The following is a 19,609-nucleotide window of genomic DNA, read 5'->3' as shown; positions in this document are numbered from 1 at the left end:
TTACAGAGAATCTAACAGTGTCGACCCCACGCCCACCATTATCCCCCAACACCACTCCCCTCCCAGACCTCAGCTAGAGCCCAGGAGCCCTGCCAGGCCGTCTCTCTCGCTGCAGAGTGAGGAAGAAAGTAACTCGCCCCTTTCCCGTGTTAAGGTGAGCCAGTGTCCCTGCCGTGACTTGCCACAAGACATCAGAGCCTGCTGGGATTAGAGCCGAGCGAGTCGAGGATTTATTTAATTGTCCTCCGTTTGCAGGACGCAGAGGCGGTGCTCCTGCCGGCTCATGGCTAAGCCATCAGCCGGGGGGTAAAGCTGGTTCCAGTAGCCCCTGAAAAGAGGTGATGTGTGCGTGGGGGGGAGGGGGGGCAGATGGGGTCAGTTCCCCTCCCCACCCCCCAGTTTGCTGCCCAGCTTGTGCCGAGCGTGTTCAGGAACAGTGCTGAAGCCCTCGTGCTCAGCCTGGGCCCCCGCCAAGCTGCACGCGGGTCCCCCCCGGCCCCGAGGGCCGTGCTCAGAGATGCATAGTGCCGCGTCCCTGGCTCCAGCCTCCATCACCCCCTGGGAAGGGGCTGAGCTGCCCCCAGTTTGCAGGCACAGTGAAAGAGTCACTCCACCACCTTCTGGCCATGCGGTGTCACTGCCCAGCAGGCAGGGGAACCTCCCGATTAATGCTGGCTCGGCTCTGGGCCCCCGGCCAGGCCAGGAGGAGGATCTGGGCCTGGCAGCCCCTCTGCGGACAGTGACTGACAGGCTGGGGGGTAACCCCAGAGAGGAGACAGGGAGGGACGGGAGACGCATCTCAAAGACCTGGAGGGACCCAGACGGAGCTCGGGGCGTCTGCGCGCCCCAGGACCTCACACCGGCACCGGGGCAGCCAACAGCTCAGGCGGAGGGAGGCCAGGCGGCCCCTGGTACATGCAGCGGGGGGCTAGGTGGGATGCAGCCCCCAGACCGGTGCAGAGAACACGGCCCACTCGGCCCAGGGAGGGGCAGCGGCGGGGTGGGGCTGAGGGGACCGGAGCGTGGGAAGGGCTCAGGGCAGGGGGATGAGGGCACAGCCAGGGGTGAGGTGCTGGGGGGCAGGTTACTCCAGGCTGGGGCCAACGGGTTGTGGGGGTGGGAGTGAGCTGGGGGCAGGAGGCTGAGCTGTGGGATCTGCAGAGCGAAGAGGGGGCTCAGCTGTGGGGTGTGGGGGTGAGGAAGGAATTAGAACCATAGGACAGGCTCAGGGACAGCGCTGGGGGTTGCTGTGCGGCGGGGAGGACAGAGCCCTGGGCTGTGGGTTGTTGTGGGGCTGGGGGCGGAGGGAGCCTGGGCTGTGGGTTGTTGTGGGGCTGGGGGCGGAGGGAGCCCTGGGCTGTGGGTCTTTGTGGGGTGGAGGAGGAGGGAGCCCTGGGCTGTGGGTTGGTGTGGGGTGGGGGTGGAGGGAGCCCTGGGCTGTGGGTTGGTGTGGGGAGGGGGCGGAGGGAGCCCTGAGCTGTGGGTTGGTGTGGGGTGGGGGTGGAGGGAGCCCTGGGCTGTGGGTCTTTGTGGGGCTCGGGGCGGATGGTGCCCTGGGCTGTGGGTCTTTGTGGGGTGGGGGCGGAGGGAGCCCTGGGCTGTGGGTTGTTGTGGGGTGGGGGTGGAGGGAGCCCTGGGCTGTGGGTTGTTGTGGGGCTGGGTGCGGAGGGAGCCCTGGGCTGTGGGTCTTTGTGGGGTGGGGGCGGAGGGAGCCCTGGGCTGTGGGTTGGTGTGGGGCTGGGGGTGGAGGGAGCCCTGGGCCGTGGGTTGTTGTGGGGCTGGGGGTGGAGGGAGCCTGGGCTGTGGGTCTTTGTGGGGTGGGGGCGGAGGGAGCCCTGGGCTGTGGGTTGGTGTGGGGTGGGGGTGGAGGGAGCCCTGGGCTGTGGGTTGTTGTGGGGCTGGGGGTGGAGGGAGCCCTGGGCTGTGGGTCTTTGTGTGGTGGGGGCGGAGGGAGCCCTGTGCTGTGGGTTGGTGTGGGGTGGGGGTGGAGGGAGCCCTGGGTTGTGGGTCTTTGTGGGCTGGGGGTGGAGGGAGCCCTGGGCTGTGGGTTGTTGTGGGGTGGGGGCGGAGGGAGCCCTGGGCTGTGGGTTGTTGTGGGGCTAGGGGTGGAGGGAGCCCTGGGCTGTGGGTTGTTGTGGGGTGGGGGCGGAGGGAGCCCTGGGCTGTGGGTTGTTGTGGGGCTGGGGGTGGAGGGAGCCCTGGGCTGTGGGTTGGTGTGGGGTGGGGGCGGAGGGAGCCCTGGGCTGTGGGTTGTTGTGGGGCTGGGGGTGGAGGGAGCCCTGGGCTGTGGGTTGTTGTGGGGCTGGGGGTGGAGGGAGCCCTGGGCTGTGGGTTGGTGTGGGGCTGGGGGTGGAGGGAGCCCTGGGCCGTGGGTTGTTGTGGGGCTGGGGGCGGCGGGAGCCTGGGCTGTGGGTTGGTGTGGGGCTGGGGGTGGAGGGAGCCCTGGGCTGTGGGTCTTTGTGGGGTGGGGGTGGAGGGAGCCCTGGGCTGTGGGTTGGTGTGGGGCTAGGGGTGGAGGGAGCCCTGGGCTGTGGGTCTTTGTGGGGTGGGGGCGGAGGGAGCCCTGGGCTGTGGGTCTTTGTGTGGTGGGGGCGGAGGGAGCCCTGTGCTGTGGGTTGGTGTGGGGTGGGGGCGGAGGGAGCCCTGGGCTGTGGGTTGGTGTGGGGTGGGGGTGGAGGGAGCTCTGGGTTGTGGGTTTTTGTGGGGTGGGGGCGGAGGGAGACCTGGGCTGTGGGTCTTTGTGGGGTGGGGGCGGAGGGAGCCCTGGGCTGTGGGTCTTTGTGTGGTGGGGGCGGAGGGAGCCCTGGGCCGTGGGTCTTTGTGGGGTGGGGGCGGAGGGAGCCCTGGGCTGTGGGTCTTTGTGTGGTGGGGGCGGAGGGAGCCCTGTGCTGTGGGTTGGTGTGGGGTGGGGGCGGAGGGAGCCCTGGGCTGTGGGTCTTTGTGGGGTGGGGGCGGAGGGAGCCCTGGGCTGTGGGTCGTTATGGGCTGGGGACGGAGGGAGCCCTGGGCTGTGGGTTGGTGTGGGGCTGGGGGTGGAGGGAGCCCTGGGCTGTGGGTCTTTGTGGGGTGGGGGTGGAGGGAGCCCTGGGCTGTGGGTCTTTGTGTGGTGGGGACGGAGGGAGCCCTGGGCTGTGGGTTGGTGTGGGGCTGGGGACGGAGGGAGCCCTGGGCTGTGGGTTGGTGTGGGGCTGGGGGTGGAGGGAACCCTGGGCTGTGGGTTGGTGTGGGGCTGGGGACGGAGGGAGCCCTGGGCTGTGGGTTGGTGTGGGGCTGGGGGTGGAGGGAGCCCTGGGCTGTGGGTCGTTATGGGGCTGGGGACAGACTTTCACCCCGGCGTGTCGCTGCTTTCGGGGCCGTCCTGCTCCTTCCCCTGCCGGCTGGGTCTGTTGGCCATTCTTGGGGGTTCAGGGCCCCCGTTCGCCCTGCGGGTGTCTGGGGCCTGCTCAGCAGCCGCCCGACCCCACTCCTGGAGGCGCCCCGTGGTGCTCCGCTGGGTGGGTGGGTGGGGCAGGGCAGGGCAGGCCGAGGTTGGCGCTGGCGGATGGACTCTGGCCCGGGGCAGTATGGGGGTGACACGGCCAGGCTCTCGTTCCCGGAGGGGGCTCTGCAGGGACTCAGGCGGGGGGGAGTGCAGAGCCTGCACGGTGCCGGGGCAGAGGGCATCCGACGGCCAGGCTGGTTCTGTTCCCTGCGGGACGCAGAGATCACGGCCCACAGCCAGTCCTGCAGCAGGGAGGGGGCCGGGGGGGGCTGGCACGTGGCTGAAGCCGGCTCGTGTCCTTCGGAACCGATTCTCATCGGAGTGTGGGGCCGGCGAAGACGGGGGAGCTGGGAAAGCCCAACCCGCTCCTCGGCCAGACGGCGCTGGACTGCCGGGCCGCGAGGCCACAGACCGACCGACCGACCGACAGAGCCACCCGCCGGGGCAGGGGCGCAGCCCCGCAGCAGGAAACGAGCTGAGCGGTGCCCGTCCCGCCGCACGGCCCCGGGCACTGACCGGCATAGCCGGCTGCCCCCGGGGCAGTGTCTGGGGCACACGCCGATACCCGCCCTGGGAGCTGTTGAACCCAGGAAGGGTGGGGACCAGTAAGTGCTGCCCTGGCTGCTCCGGCCCCAGGCGGCTGCCTGAAGGCGAGCGCAGGAAGCCGGCAGAGTGCCCCCGAGGTGCCCGCTGTCGTGGGGCGTGGCTGGGCTCCCGGGCACCAGAGCCCACCTGGCGGGGCTGCCCTGGCCCAGCCGCTGTGCGCACGTCGGAGCCCGGGCCAGGCCAGCGGCGGGCAGCTCCGGGCCGGGCAGCGGGCGAGGAGGGCGCTCAGAAGGGGCCGGTGGCACTGAGGGGCGTGCCGAGGAGCGGGGCGGCCGGGGGCCCCAGGATGGGGGCCGTGTCGGACGTGGTCTCCTCCGCCTCGCTCTCCCGCTCGGCTGGGCTCTGGCTGGGGCTCCGCGCCGGCGTCTCCTGGAAGTGCACCTGCCTGCCTGGGCCGGGCCGGGCCGCGCCTTGGGCCTGGCTGCCCTTCATGATGCTCCTCGCGTGGCCCAGCAGGGAGGGGCGCTGCGGCCGGCGCCCCCCGGGGAAGGTGAAGGTCTGCTCGGTGTGGCCGGCAGCCAGGGCACAGGGGTCAACGTGCTGCTCCCCGCATGCTGGGCCCCTCAGCCGCCGGCTCAGCAGGAAGTAGGCCAGGCCTGTCAGCACCAGCATGGAGCCTGGGAGAGAGGCAGCCGTCAGGCATGGGGCTGCCAGGGCCCCCGGCAATGGCCTCTCCCAGCTATCACAGCCGGGATCTGGCCCCAGCCCGGCCCCCGGACGTCACAGCCGGGCTCTGGCCCCAGCCCAGCCCCTTGGACATCGCAGCTGGGACCTATCTCCTCCAGCCTGGCATCCACCACCCCCAGCTCCTCCCGACCCCGTCCCCCTGTGCCTAAGGCCCCAGCGTGCTGCTCACCCGGGATGGTGACGTGCCAGACCAGAACGGGGTGCAGGAAGCAGGCTACAGAGAGCAGCAGGTAGCCCAGGAACTTCTGGAAGCTGGCTGGCCGGGATGCTCGCTTCCAGAGGCGGTGGGCCAGGGAGCCCGGCTGGTAGCTGGGGAGAGAGGGCCAGGCGTGGGCGTGGGTGTGGGCAGGGGGAGCCAGGCACCGGCATCTGAGCTTGGCAGGGCCGGGTCTGCATGCACCCAGGACCCAGCCAGCCCCACAGCTCAGAGCAGCAGCCTGGGCCTGGATAGTGGAGCTGGCTAAGGTGGAGCAGCCCCAGGGCCAGGCTCTGAGCTTTCTCCCCCATTCCCTGGCCTGGGACATGCCTGGGGCAGCTGGAGCCTGAGGCAGGTGCCAGGGACGTGTGAGTGGTATGTGCAGGCCCTGGGGGCAGCAGGGGCCCCTGGAGGTGGTCTGCAGCCCCACCTGGCCAGCCCTGCAGCCGCTGCTGGGGGTGGGCCAGGGGAGCAGGAGGGTGGATGAGGGCAGGATGCGCGGGGGCCTGGCTGGGACACATGGGGGGCACATGAAGGGTGCCTGGGAGCAGGGGTGGGCTAAGGAATAAGGGAGGTGGGTGTGAGGTGATGGAGTGTACAGGGCAGGGCACACAGGGCATGGGCACAGGCCAGGCACACGAGGCACAGGCAGGGCACACAGGGCAAATGGGGGCAAGCAGGGCATGGCGGGGGCAGGCTGGGCACACAGGGCACAAGCAGGGAACATGGAGCACATGCAGACACAGGGCTCAGGGGGGCGGGCAGGGCACACGGAGCTCATGCAGACGGGGCTCACGGGGGCGGGCAGGGCACACGGAGCTCATGCAGACGGGGCACCCGGGGGCTCGCAGGGCACACGGAGCTCATGCAGACGGGGCACCCGGGGGCGGGCAGGGCACACGGAGCTCATGCAGACGGGGCACCCGGGGGCGGGCAGGGCACACGGAGCTCATGCAGACGGGGCACCCGGGGGTGGGCAGGGCACACGGAGCTCATGCAGACGGGGCTCACGGGGGCGGGCAGGGCACACGGAGCTCATGCAGACGGGGCACCCGGGGGCGGGCAGGGCACACGGAGCTCATGCAGACGGGGCACCCGGGGGCGGGCAGGGCACACGGAGCTCATGCAGACGGGGCACCCGGGGGCGGGCAGCGCACACGGAGCTCATGCAGACGGGGCACTCGGGGGCGGGCAGGGCACACGGAGCTCATGCAGACGGGGCACTCGGGGGCGGGCAGGGCACACGGAGCTCATGCAGACGGGGCTCACGGGGGCGGGCAGGGCACACGGAGCTCATGCAGACGGGGCTCACGGGGGCGGGCAGGGCACACGGAGCTCATGCAGACGGGGCACCCGGGGGCGGGCAGGGCACACGGAGCTCATGCAGACGGGGCACCCCGGGGCAAGCAGGGTACACGGAGCTCATGCAGATGGGGGACCCGGGGGCGGGCAGGGCACACGGAGCTCATGCAGACGGGGCTCACGGGGGCGGGCAGGGCACACGGAGCTCATGCAGACGGGGCACCCGGGGGCGGGCAGGGCACACGGAGCTCATGCAGACGGGGCACTCGGGGGCGGGCAGGGCACACGGAGCTCATGCAGACGGGGCACCCGGGGGCGGGCAGGGCACACGGAGCTCATGCAGACGGGGCACCCGGGGGCGGGCAGGGCACACGGAGCTCATGCAGACGGGGCACTCGGGGGCGGGCAGGGCAAACGGAGCTCATGCAGACGGGGCACCCCGGGGCAAGCAGGGTACACGGAGCTCATGCAGACGGGGGACCCGGGGGCGGGCAGGGCACATGGAGCTCATGCAGACGGGGCTCACGGGGGCGGGCAGGGCACATGGAGCTCATGCAGACGGGGCTCACGGGGGTGGGCAGGGCACACGGAGCTCATGCAGACGGGGCACCCGGGGGCGGGCAGGGCACACGGAGCTCATGCAGACGGGGCACTCGGGGGCGGGCAGGGCACACGGAGCTCATGCAGACGGGGCACTCGGGGGCGGGCAGGGCACACGGAGCTCATGCAGACGGGGCTCACGGGGGCGGGCAGGGCACACGGAGCTCATGCAGATGGGGCACCCGGGGGCGGGCAGGGCACACGGAGCTCATGCAGACGGGGCACCCGGGGGCGGGCAGGGCACACGGAGCTCATGCAGACGGGGCACCCGGGGGCGGGCAGGGCACACGGAGCTCATGCAGACGGGGCACCCGGGGGCGGGCAGGGCACACGGAGCTCATGCAGACGGGGCACCCGGGGGCGGGCAGGGCACACGGAGCTCATGCAGACGGGGCACTCGGGGGCGGGCAGGGCACACGGAGCTCATGCAGACGGGGCACTCGGGGGCGGGCAGGGCACACGGAGCTCATGCAGACGGGGCACCCGGGGGCGGGCAGGGCACACGGAGCTCATGCAGACGGGGCACCCGGGGGCGGGCAGGGCACACGGAGCTCATGCAGACGGGGCACCCGGGGGCGGGCAGGGCACACGGAGCTCATGCAGACGGGGCACCCGGGGGCGGGCAGGGCACACGGAGCTCATGCAGACGGGGCACCCCGGGGCAAGCAGGGCACACGGAGCTCATGCAGACGGGGCACTCGGGGGCGGGCAGGGCACACGGAGCTCATGCAGACGGGGCACTCGGGGGCGGGCAGGGCACACGGAGCTCATGCAGACGGGGCACTCGGGGGCGGGCAGGGCACACGGAGCTCATGCAGACGGGGCACCCGGGGGCGGGCAGGGCACACGGAGCTCATGCAGACGGGGCTCACGGGGGCGGGCAGGGCACACGGAGCTCATGCAGACGGGGCACCCGGGGGCGGGCAGGGCACACGGAGCTCATGCAGACGGGGCACTCGGGGGCGGGCAGGGCACACGGAGCTCATGCAGACGGGGCACCCGGGGGCGGGCAGGGCACATGGAGCTCATGCAGACGGGGCACCCGGGGGCGGGCAGGGCACACGGAGCTCATGCAGACGGGGCACCCGGGGGCGGGCAGGGCACACGGAGCTCATGCAGACGGGGCTCACGGGGGCGGGCAGGGCACACGGAGCTCATGCAGACGGGGCACCCGGGGGCGGGCAGGGCACACGGAGCTCATGCAGACGGGGCACCCGGGGGCGGGCAGGGCACACGGAGCTCATGCAGACGGGGCACCCGGGGGCGGGCAGGGCACACGGAGCTCATGCAGACGGGGCTCACGGGGGCGGGCAGGGCACACGGAGCTCATGCAGACGGGGCACCCGGGGGCGGGCAGGGCACACGGAGCTCATGCAGACGGGGCTCACGGGGGCGGGCAGGGCACACGGAGCTCATGCAGACGGGGCACCCGGGGGCGGGCAGGGCACACGGAGCTCATGCAGACGGGGCACCCGGGGGCGGGCAGGGCACACGGAGCTCATGCAGACGGGGCACCCGGGGGCGGGCAGGGCACACGGAGCTCATGCAGACGGGGCACTCGGGGGCGGGCAGGGCACACGGAGCTCATGCAGACGGGGCTCACGGGGGCGGGCAGGGCACACGGAGCTCATGCAGACGGGGCTCACGGGGGCGGGCAGGGCACACGGAGCTCATGCAGACGGGGCACCCGGGGGCGGGCAGGGCACACGGAGCTCATGCAGGCAGGACACCCGGGGGCGGGCAGGGCACACGGAGCTCATGCAGACGGGGCTCACGGGGGCGGGCAGGGCACACGGAGCTCATGCAGACGGGGCACCCGGGGGCGGGCAGGGCACACGGAGCTCATGCAGACGGGGCACCCGGGGGCGGGCAGGGCACACGGAGCTCATGCAGACGGGGCACTCGGGGGCGGGCAGGGCACACGGAGCTCATGCAGACGGGGCTCACGGGGGCGGGCAGGGCACACGGAGCTCATGCAGACGGGGCACCCGGGGGCGGGCAGGGCACACGGAGCTCATGCAGACCGGGCTCACGGGGGCGGGCAGGGCACACGGAGCTCATGCAGACGGGGCACCCGGGGGCGGGCAGGGCACACGGAGCTCATGCAGACGGGGCACCCGGGGGCGGGCAGGGCACATGGAGCTCATGCAGACGGGGCACCCGGGGGCGGGCAGGGCACACGGAGCTCATGCAGACGGGGCACCCGGGGGCGGGCAGGGCACACGGAGCTCATGCAGACGGGGCACTCGGGGGCGGGCAGGGCACACGGAGCTCATGCAGACGGGGCTCACGGGGGCGGGCAGGGCACACGGAGCTCATGCAGACGGGGCTCACGGGGGCGGGCAGGGCACACGGAGCTCATGCAGACGGGGCACCCGGGGGCGGGCAGGGCACACGGAGCTCATGCAGGCAGGACACCCGGGGGCGGGCAGGGCACACGGAGCTCATGCAGACGGGGCTCACGGGGGCGGGCAGGGCACACGGAGCTCATGCAGACGGGGCACCCGGGGGCGGGCAGGGCACACGGAGCTCATGCAGACGGGGCACTCGGGGGCGGGCAGGGCACACGGAGCTCATGCAGACGGGGCTCACGGGGGCGGGCAGGGCACACGGAGCTCATGCAGACGGGGCTCACGGGGGCGGGCAGGGCACACGGAGCTGATGCAGACGGGGCACCCGGGGGCGGGCAGGGCACACGGAGCTCATGCAGGCAGGACACCCGGGGGCGGGCAGGGCACACGGAGCTCATGCAGACGGGGCACCCGGGGGCGGGCAGGGCACACGGAACTCATGCAGACGGGGCTCACGGGGGCGGGCAGGGCACACGGAGCTCATGCAGACGGGGCACCCGGGGGCGGGCAGGGCACACGGAGCTCATGCAGGCAGGACACCCGGGGGCGGGCAGGGCACACGGAGCTCATGCAGGCAGGACACCCGGGGGCGGGCAGGGCACACGGAGCTCATGCAGACGGGGCACCCGGGGGCGGGCAGGGCACACGGAGCTCATGCAGACGGGGCTCACGGGGGCGGGCAGGGCACACGGAGCTCATGCAGACGGGGCACCCGGGGGCGGGCAGGGCACACGGAGCTGATGCAGGCAGGACACCCGGGGGCGGGCAGGGCACACGGAGCTGATGCAGGCAGGACACCCGGGGGCGGGCAGGGCACACGGAGCTGATGCAGGCAGGACACCCGGGGGCGGGCAGGACACCCGGGGGCATGGCTGGGAGTACTCACGTGACGCACGCGCCCAGGAGCAGGCAGACCCAGAAGGGGACTTCGCAGATGGAAACGGCTGCCCCTGAGAAACTGAAGGGGGACCGTGAGGGCTGGGTCTGGCCATGGCCACGGGGGCTTGGGGCTCCCCCTGCCCAGCCCTCGCATGGGGGAGGCCCCAGCGCGCATGACCCAGCCGGCTCTGTGGGGCAGGCCGCGCAGCATGGACCTGGCAGGGTCGCAGCCACCAGCACTGCCAGGGGGCGCTGGGCCTGGCGCCTCGCCGTGGCAGGGCCGGTCCCTGCAGTGACCGAGCGTGGGGCAGGGGCTCTGGGGCACCATACTCACAGCAGGTAGACAGCCAGGCTCTGGAACTGCCCACGCTGCAGGGTCTCTGCTCCCACTCCGACCAGCACTGCAGAGAGAAGGCGGCTCCTGCGTCATGGCAGCTCGTGGCCCAGGCTCCTGCCCACCCCGGCATCACCCTGCCTGCCCGGGCTGGGTGGGGGTGAGCAGCAGAGGCAGGAGGGGCCAGTTGTTAGGGCGGAGGGCCGGCGTCTCTCCTTGGTTCTGCCCCAGACGTTTGGCCAACTACTGGCCTGCTCGGTGCCTCAGTTTCCCTATCGGGATAGCACTGCTGCTCCCCTAGTTTGCCTAGGGCACTGGGACGCCCTGTGGCTCCTGGGGCAGTGGGCCTGGCTGTGGCTGGAGGCCAGAGGGCTGGGCAGGCGGCCGGCCCTGAGCCTCAGGGAAGCACTGGGCGCTAGGGGCCCTGGGCAGCCTGGGCACGGCAGAGGGCACCCAGCTGCCTCCCCTTTGGTCTGGGCTGGCACCAGCGTCTGGCACTGAGCCCAGGTGGGAAAGCTCCATGGGGAATGGCCTGCAGCCATGGGGCCGCGTGCAAACCCACGAACCCCGGGCAGGCCGCAGAGGAGCCTGTGGTGTGCGTGAGTGGGTGATGTGTGTGCAGCGTAGGCTGTGCGCGTTTGTGTCACACTTGTGTGTGTGTGTGCATGCGTGCGTGAGATGCGGGCGCTCTGCTCGTCAGTGGGAAGCCCCTGAGTCTCTCCCGGGCGGTCCCCAAGTGCTCAGCTTGTGGGGAGCCCTGCCCCTCTACCCACCAGCCTTCCCAGCTCTAACCACCCAGCCCCGCTCCTCATCCCTGTCCCCACCTGTTCTGTGCTTGTCCCTCCTGCAGGGGCTCCGCTCACCAGGCTCAGTCTCCGGCCCCCCCACGCCTGGCCCTGCTAGCTGGGGGTGCTCTGTGGTGCCTGGGGCAAGCACGCCAGCCATGCCAGCTATGCCCAAAGCAGCTGTAGCCATGGCGATAATGCCACTCACCAAACAACAGAAAAGCAGCAAGTGGGGGCAGGCTGGGAAGAGCTTAGCTCCGAGTATGCAGCACCCACCAGCCAGGCGGGGATTAAGCACTAAGGGGGATTAAGGGACTGAGTGCAGTGGGCTTGCAGAGGAGGGGGCGGGCTGCTGCAATCTGCCTTGTTAACCCCTGCAGGGAGGAGCCGAACGGGTGTGACACAACACTCTAGGTGCATCCACACATAGCACAACCCCACACTGCTGAGCCAACGAGCTGCATGCTAAGACCACAGGCTAAATTCCAGATACCCAGGTGGCAAGAAACGAGACCCTCTGGCTCCAAATTCACAGGCCCTTTTCACTCCCACTAAAAGGGAATCCCTGTCAGCAGTCTAGGGGCTAGGACACACAGGTGCTCCTGCCTGCAAAGGCCAGTGGCACCCACAAGCCAGTTATACTTCCAGACGGAAGGCAAGGGGAATCGTTAATAAGGAAAATAAACCAGAATTTAGGAACTGTAGAAAACTGATAAGGGAAGCAAAGGGACACAGGAAGAAAGGAGGAACAAAAAGGATGCTGCTGATGGTCTGCTGCTAGATGGAAGCTGCAGACTTATCAATAATGATGCAGGAGAAGCAGACCTGTTCAGTTTCAGGCAACTCCTTCATATCCGGCATTCAAATAAACGGCATCTCAACCATAAGCGCACACAAGTTACTTTTCCGGAAGTACAGCATGGTGAAAGTAAACACTCATACTTACAGCAAACACAGTATAAGGTTGCCTTGTACAATGCTACTGTTGTTGGTAAATAAACTACTCTGCATATATTTCTGTTTGTTTCCTTAATATCTAATGTTTTGCGTTAGCGTTGGGCATTGCTAGCTTATGCCTCGCTATTATCGAGAACATTTACATATCCAACAACCTCCCCGTCCTTGGGCTGCCGGATACAAAGGAGTTCACTTTAGTTTTTCTCCTCTGTGGTTGGGAAGAAGGCGGCACTATTTTATCGGAGATGACCGCAGCCCTCTTTCCCCTTCACCGCCATCTCTGGGGCATGTTAAACAGAGAGCAGGGAAGTCAGACGTTTGAAATGAACAAGCCTGAGAGGCCGCATCCATGAGAAAGGGAGTCGGGGGACACTGCCCAGGGGGACACCCCAGAACTGGGAGCTACAGAGGATTTCTGCGCTGCTTGCCTCCTGGGGCTGGGCTGGATCCCGGGTCAGCTCCCAGCACTTCACCGGAGCACTAGGGGCAGGGCAGAGCCTGGCTCGGCGTGGGTGTGTGTGTGGCTGAGGTCCGCAGAGCTGTGCTCCAATGTGTGTGTCTCATGCGCAGGGTCACCCCGCCGTGCTCCAGGGGGCCAGCGCGTAAGAGCCTCTCCTGCTAGGGGCGCCTGGGCAGCCTCGTTAGCTGCCTTCCCGAGCCCAGCATCTGGGTGGGTGCTGGCCGTCCTTGTGGCCAGTGCCGGGGCTGCCTTGCCCCCTTTGTCTCCTGCTTCCATAGCCCCCTGGCTGAGTGAGGTGCCTCCCTGAGCCTGCTGCTCCCATAAGAAATGCTGAGGGACTTGGGTTGCCAGGCCCTGTCCCAGCAAATGAGCCTCTGTCACGGAGCAGGACGTGCCAGCGGGACCCAATCCCTGCCTCTTTGGAGACGTGAACGTCTAACGCCACCCAGGCCAGAACCGCTCAGCAGCCAGGGTAGATGTCATTGCCCCTGCTTTGCAGACAGGGAAACTGAGGCACGGAGCGATTAAGTGACTTGCCCAAGGCCCCAGTAAATCGCTGCCACTGCCCTACACAAAACTGGTGGTGCCTGGCCCTGGCGCGGCCCTCGGCCCTAGCCCGGCTGCACCCACAATACAGCAACTTTTACCCCCGACGGCGACGCTGTACCCGTGGAGAGCAGGGGAGCTTTCCTGCGCACTCAGCCTGGGGGAAGGCAGCCCGACTCGCCCCTCTGCAGCTTCGCCAGCGCGTGCCCCCAGCCAAGCCCCCTGTGGGGAGAGGGAGCCGTGGAAACGGGTGGGGGTTCGCAGGCTTGCCCCGTGAGGGGGATCTGCCCTCTGAGCTGCAGCAGCAGCTCTGCCAGTGGGGGGGGGCTCCTCTCCCAGCCCCCCCAGCACCGGGTGGCTGGTCAGGGCCCTTTGCCCCTGGCTTTGCAGGAGGGTTGGAGCCCCTCTCTCAGCCTCTATGCTGAGCGGAGGCAGCTTCCTTCCTTCCCAGCCCTACCCTGGGGAACTGGCCCCTCCCCAGCAGCAGCACCCGTGGCCCCCACCCTCCAGCCCGGCTGAGCCCCCTCTGCCCCCCGCCGTGCTTGGGAGTCAGGGTGTGACCCGAGGCCGTGGGGGGAGGACACCCCCTCCTGCTTCGCTGCCCAGGCGCCCAGGCTCAGCACCCGCTCCCGCGGACGGCGGCAGCCGAGGCACAGAGAGAACCCAGGCGCCCGGGTGCCCATGCCCGGCCTGTTACTCCCGCAGCGGCTGGCTCCCCCGACCGCCACGGCGGGGCTGCCCCTTACCCGCGGCGGCGGCGATGCCCAGCAGTCGGCAGGTGAACTCCAGCGCCGTCCAAAGCGCCCCAGGCTTCATGGCTGCGGGAGACGAAAGCCTCGGGGTGGCCGGCCAGAGTCCCTGCCCCGGCCTACATCCTCCCGCCTGGGTCAGGGGCTGGCAGCGGAACAAGCTGCCGCCACAGGGAACCGGTCGGCGCTGCCCGCTGCAGCTTCGCGAGGGGCTGGGAAGTGCCGCGCTGTCCTGGCTCTGGGGCGGTCTCCTGCCGCGTTTGGAGGCTGGGATTAGCGATGGCCCTGGAGCCGGTGGGACAGCAGCAGGGCGCGGGGCCTCGCCCCTTCCTCCCCCTGGGGCACAGCCCTGCGAGTCAACGCCCCCCAAGGGCCCTACTGCGCCCGCAGCTCCGGCAGCTCGGAGTCGCCGCTCGTGCGGCAGGGGAGCTGCGGCGGCACGCGCAGGGCAGCGCTCTGTGCTGAGACGCCGCTGGCCAGAAGCAGGGCTCGCCGGGGAGCAGGCGCAGGCGCAGGCCCAGGCCTGGCACTCGGTCCCCACGGCTAGTTGCGGCCTTGCCGAGCCAGCCCGGCCCTGGGGGAGGCCCACGGAGCGCAGGGCGCGTGTGCCAGGCGGGCACAGAGCTCAGACGGCTCCGCACTGGCCAGCAGACAGACATGGAGCCCCAGCGTCTTCCCTCCGGAGCACCCTGGGGCGGTGGGGGTAGCGTCTCTCCTGGGGCAGCTCAGGGCCCTGCTGCCAGCTGGACTGGCGCAAAAGCCACTGCCCGAGGGGCACAGCCTGGCACAGCCCCTGTCAGCTGGCCGGTGAGGTCCCCAGCCAGCGCTCTGGGCTCCCTGTGCACCAGTGGGGTGGTGCCTGGCCCTAGCAGGAGAGCTGCTGGTGAGCTCCAGGGCCTGTTGTGCCCAGGGCTGCTCGCACCACAGCAGGGACAGGCCCCACGCCAACGGGCACTGCCTGAGCGGGCACCAAGAAGGGCAGAGGTTGCCCGGAACAGAACCAGCTCAGGGAGGCTCGTGTTCTGCCCACGCGACCTCATGAGCGACCCGGCAGCTACCCTGATGCTCCACTGCCCCTGGCACCAGCACCCTGTGGGTGGTCGGTCGCTGGGCCGGCGAGCCCTCTGGGGCCAGGGCTAGACCATTACAATGTGGGCAGCCCCTGTGCGCTGGGCCAGAACAGGTGGCACAGCCCTGAGGCTGCTGCCTTGAATGACCCTTCGCTGCTGCCTCGGAGGGCGCTTAGGAAGGGGGACCCGGGATCCATGGACACCGGGTGCAGGGGAGAGCCAGGCACCATGGAGGCACTCAGCACACATGACTGGGGGGCCCTGGCAGAGCAGCTGAGCTTCTGGATGCAGGGATGCCAGGCACCCTCTGCCTCTGAGCCCCACCTGAGAGGGGAGCCCCAGCCGGGACATGTGACGGATGGTCCATGCACGGAGGACAGTCAGGAGCTGCCCTTGTTGTCACCCCAGAACTGGGCATGCGGCTCCCCCAAGGGGAGTGTGGGAGACCCACCACGCCGGGTTCCCGCTGAGTTTTTCCATCCATGGGCGGAATAAATTTTCTTATGTGCACTGAGGCTTGTGCAGATGTGCACCGCCAATAGAAACACAGGCTGCCGGCTGCAGGGATTCTGCTCATCAGCTGGGCGGCACCTGACTCTCCCCGGGAGGTTCCCAAGTGCTCCGCCGCCAGGGACCACTGAGGCGCCAGGGGACGCACAAGGCTTCGTGCCCAGGGTGCACCAGGCATTGATGGCAGTGCCGGGGAGGGGCCGTCTCTGCACCTCGTCCCTCGCCAGCTGGGAAAGTGGTGGTTTCGGAGCCCTGGGTTAATCATTGCAGCAGCTGCCGGGCACCTCCACCGAGAGCACCCATGTGCAACCAGGTACCTGGAGTCCACCCTCGCCAAGGTCAGCGGTGCAGGCTGTATGCAGGGCAGAGACTGCAATCTCCGGCTCGCGGCTCTGCCACCCCCGGCCAGGTCATGCTAGGGGAGTCGGCTCACTTCTCTGGCGGTGGCGTTCCCTGCTGGCCTGGCAGGGGCGGGGGGCACCAGAAGCAGGGACTGGGCGACAGGAGGGGCCACGTGAGGGTTGCCTGCCCTGCTCATTCCCTCTGGGGCACCTGGCATTGGCCCCTGCTGGCAGACAGCGTCCGGGGCAGGGTGGGCCTTTGCACTGACCCAGTGCGACTGTTCTCACCTTGCTGATCAGTGTGTGGCACGCCAGGGCTCCTGCCCTGCCCCAGCTGCAGGGAAGCAGAGAAGCCAAATGAGGCTTTCTGGCGGGGGTGGGAGGGAGGCTACATGGGTGTGGCCACATCTGGAATATTGTGTCCGGTTTTGGGCCCCCCAGTTTAGGAAGGATGTGGATGTGCTGGAGCAGGTTCTGCAGAGGGCAATAAAAACGATTAGGGGGCTGGAGCACAGGACCTCTGAGGAGAGGCTGAGGGATTTGGGCTTGTTTAGTTTGCAGAAGAGAAACCTGAGGGGTGATTTGAGAGCAGCCTTCAACTTCCTGAAGGGGAGCTCTAAAGAGGATGGGGAGAGGCTGTTCTCCGTGGTGACAGATGGCAGAACAAGGAGCAATGGTCTGAAGTTACAGAAGGAGAGGAGTAGGTTAAATATTAGGAAAAACTATTTCCCCAAGCAGGTGGTGAAGCACTGAATGTGTTGCCTGGAGAGGTGGTGGATTCTCCATCCCTAAAGGTTTTTAAGTCCTGGCTTGACAGGGCCCTGGCCGGGATGACTTAGTTGGGGCTGCTCCTGCTTGAAGCAGGGGATTGGACTAGATGACCTCCTGAGGTCCCTTCCAGCCCTAGGATTCTATGACATGATTCGATGACTGTCACACTGGTGGGAGACAGGAACTGCAGCCTGGGGTGCAGACGAGCCAGGACTGGGTGCGTTGGCCCAGGAGCAGGTGTTTCACAGACCATCATTTCCCCAGGAGCCTAAGGGAGTGGGGTGATCAAATCCCACAGAGACGTGCTCCCCAGCAGCCCGTCAGACAAACTGAATCAGAGCCGTTACACTGCTCTGCCCTGACCAGCGTCCAGCGCAAAACCCTGGGAAGTGGCCAGCCAAAGGCGCTCCGGGTCTGCCAAGTTTCGCAAGGGCAAATTTTGCCCAGACTGGAAGGTGAAATGGTGCAAGTCCTCATGACTCTCCCGGCCGCTCATTGCCGCTCCCGCAGCGAGCCAAAGCTTTCCTCGGACGGTGTTCCAGTCACACAGTTCAGTTAGTATCTCCTGCTTCGCCACCCTGGAGAGAACTGATGCTGTTTCGACTCGCCCGGCACTAAGCATTTTGAGAAGGACGAAGACCTTGAGATTGTTCCAAAGCCCGTTATCACAGAACCTAGAATCACAGAGCACAAGACTGGAGACCTGTCCTCACTGCAGGACCAAACACTGTCTAGACCATCCCTGAGAGGTGTCCATCTCACCTGCTCTTAAATCTCTCCAGTAATGGAGATTCCACAACCTCCCTAGGCAATTTATTCCACTGTTTGACCAGCCTGACAGTTAGGAAGTTTTTCCTAATGTCTGATCTAAACCTCCCTTGCTGCAGTTTAAGCCCATTGCTTCTTGTCCTGTCGTCAGAGACCAAGGAGGACAATTTTTCTCCTTCCTCCTTGTAACCCTCTTTGAGGTACTTGAAAACGGCGATCATGTTCCCTCTAAGTCTTCTCTTTTCTAAACTAAACAAGCCCACTTCTTTCTGTTTTCCCTCATAGCTCATATTCTCTAGACCTTTAATCATTCTTGTTGCTCTTCTCTGGACCTTCTCCAATTTCTCCACATCTTTCTTAAAATGTGGTGCCCAGAACTGGACACAATCCTCCAACTGAGGCTAAATAAGCCCTGAGTAGAGCAGATGAATAACTTCTAGTGTCTTGCTCGCAACACTCCCATTAATGCATCCCAGAATTATGTTTCCTTGAGTTAGTTCATTCGATGTTTTGGGAATAAAATTATTCAGCACTCCCATTTCCCCAAAAACCCCCACAAAAATTTCATCGTTGGGGTGGGGGATACCAAAGCTACATCTCTGTGGAAAGGTTTGTACTCATGGAACATCTACACACTAAATGTGTTTTGTTGACAGCCCGTCGACAAAACTCAGGACTTCCGCTGCCAGCGTTCTGCCTCTCCTCGATGAGGAACGACGCCTTTGTCAACAGTTCCTGTCGACAACAAAGGCGCATAAATGCTCTCGGGGGTGGAAGGGCTCCCTCTGTCGACAGCAGCCCTGTTTGCTGACCTTCTGGTTGGTCGTTCTGTTGAGTGATCAGCCGGCACTCTGGCTGCTGTCTGTCCACAAAGCAGGTTGCTCTTTTGATCCACTTTCGTGTGTGGACGTGATATGTCAACAGAAGGTTTGCGGAAAGATCTCTTCTCATCAGAACGCTGTGGTGCAGAACTAGCCCACATGTGCAAGTGTCTGAGTTTCCTGCCAGGTGGCAGTTCTGTTTTCTGAGCAGCTCTCCTGGGAGGGTCACGCTTCTCCCCTTGATCAGAGCTGGATCTGGAGCTCTGAACTGGGAAGAGTTGGAATTCCAGTAACCTCTTCCCAGCCGGAGTCATGGAGTGCCCCCGACCAGCTGTACTCCTTGACAAAACTTCACCCATCCCCAAGCTTCAAAACGACAGTGGGCCTCCAAAACCGAGGAGATTTAATAACCAGCAGCAATGGGGACTTTTCCTTGGCTGTTTGCCTTTGGAGTTTTTTTCAGGATCTTCTTTATGACCTTCCATGAACCAGGACATGGCGAAACCCAACAACCATCCACTACGGTTCCATGATCTGGAAAGTCTGTCTTCCTGCCCAGGCCTGCCTTTCCTAGGCTCCCACATCCTGGGCCCCCTGCAGCGCAGCCAGCCCTGTGGACATCTCCGAGGTCAGAAATGGCACCAACACGGCTCCTCAGATCAGCAAGTGGGAGTCCGGCAGCGCCTGGCCTGTGTTGCTGCCCTGCGCAGAGGTTGGAGTGATGAACCTCTTCAGGGCTGATGCCAGGGCTCCTGCTAAGCTGGGCTCAGGATCAATTCTGATGCCGCCCATCCGATTAGCTGAGCGCCCACAGCTGGCTTGTTGTTTCTGCTGGTGGTGCGCATTCACCCATGCCTCGGTGCACAGGGAAAAATGTGTTCTACACATGGGCGAGAACAAATCCGAGCACGGATGGACAAGATGAAGGGGAAAGTGGGCTGAGGCTCCCAGGGACCAGGCAAGGCCCTGCAAGCTGAAAGCAGGCCTCCCCCTCCAGCGTGAGCTAGAGAGACAGACTTCCCAGTGGGTCTGGCTCAGACTCACATCCTCTGTGCACAGGGAGACCTGTCACACCGGCCCAGCGAGCCAGAGGCCGGACTGTTCCCACCAGCCTGAAGCTACCCTGGCGACTGATGCCTGGCGGGCGGGGGGGCTGAACAATGGGTCAGACGGAAGTTGAGTCTTGCTCCCCCTCGTGATGCTGCCACCACGGATTGGGGCCCCAGAGCTGGGCACCTGCTTCTGCCCTCCACGTCCCCAGCCCGCAGCAAGGAGCAGCTTCTGGGAGGGCAACGCCTGCTGTGCCACCCTGCCCAGGCTGGTGCTGAGGGGATGCGGGAGCACGAACCACAGCAGTGCCTGATGGAGCTGTGGCCGGGCTGATCCACTGCCCCG

At 66.9% G+C, this 19,609-nt stretch overlaps 1 protein-coding gene across 1 annotated transcript; it reads right to left on the bottom strand.

The window, feature by feature from the left end:
* Positions 1 to 4,298: 4,298 nt before the first annotated feature.
* Positions 4,299 to 14,472, bottom strand: TMEM72 (transmembrane protein 72). The gene is made up of 5 exons (XM_074999943.1): positions 13,931 to 14,472; positions 10,437 to 10,503; positions 10,110 to 10,181; positions 4,944 to 5,083; positions 4,299 to 4,704 (listed from the first exon to the last, which is right to left on the bottom strand). Exons 1-5 carry the CDS (start codon positions 13,998 to 14,000, stop codon positions 4,313 to 4,315), a joined length of 741 nt encoding a protein of 246 aa, XP_074856044.1. The 5' UTR covers positions 14,001 to 14,472; the 3' UTR covers positions 4,299 to 4,312.
* Positions 14,473 to 19,609: the final 5,137 nt, after the last annotated feature.

Source organism: Carettochelys insculpta, chromosome 7 (assembly GCF_033958435.1).
Source record: "Carettochelys insculpta isolate YL-2023 chromosome 7, ASM3395843v1, whole genome shotgun sequence".
Classification (NCBI taxonomy): Eukaryota; Metazoa; Chordata; order Testudines; family Carettochelyidae; genus Carettochelys; species Carettochelys insculpta.
The sequence above is the reverse complement of the archived record's forward strand: the minus strand, read 5'-3'. Positions and strand labels throughout refer to the sequence as shown.

Bases quoted from the DNA above. Each gene is read 5' to 3' on its own strand.
- TMEM72 (XM_074999943.1), bottom strand. From the start codon at position 14,000: ATGAAGCCTGGGGCGCTTTGGACGGCGCTGGAGTTCACCTGCCGACTG. The intron at 10,182-10,436 runs GTGAGTATGGTG...GTCCCCCTTCAG, and splicing joins AGCCTGGCTGTCTACCTGCT to TTTCTCAGGGGCAGCCGTTT. The intron at 5,084-10,109 runs GTGAGTACTCCC...CTCTCTCCCCAG, and splicing joins CTCCTGGGCGCGTGCGTCAC to CTACCAGCCGGGCTCCCTGG.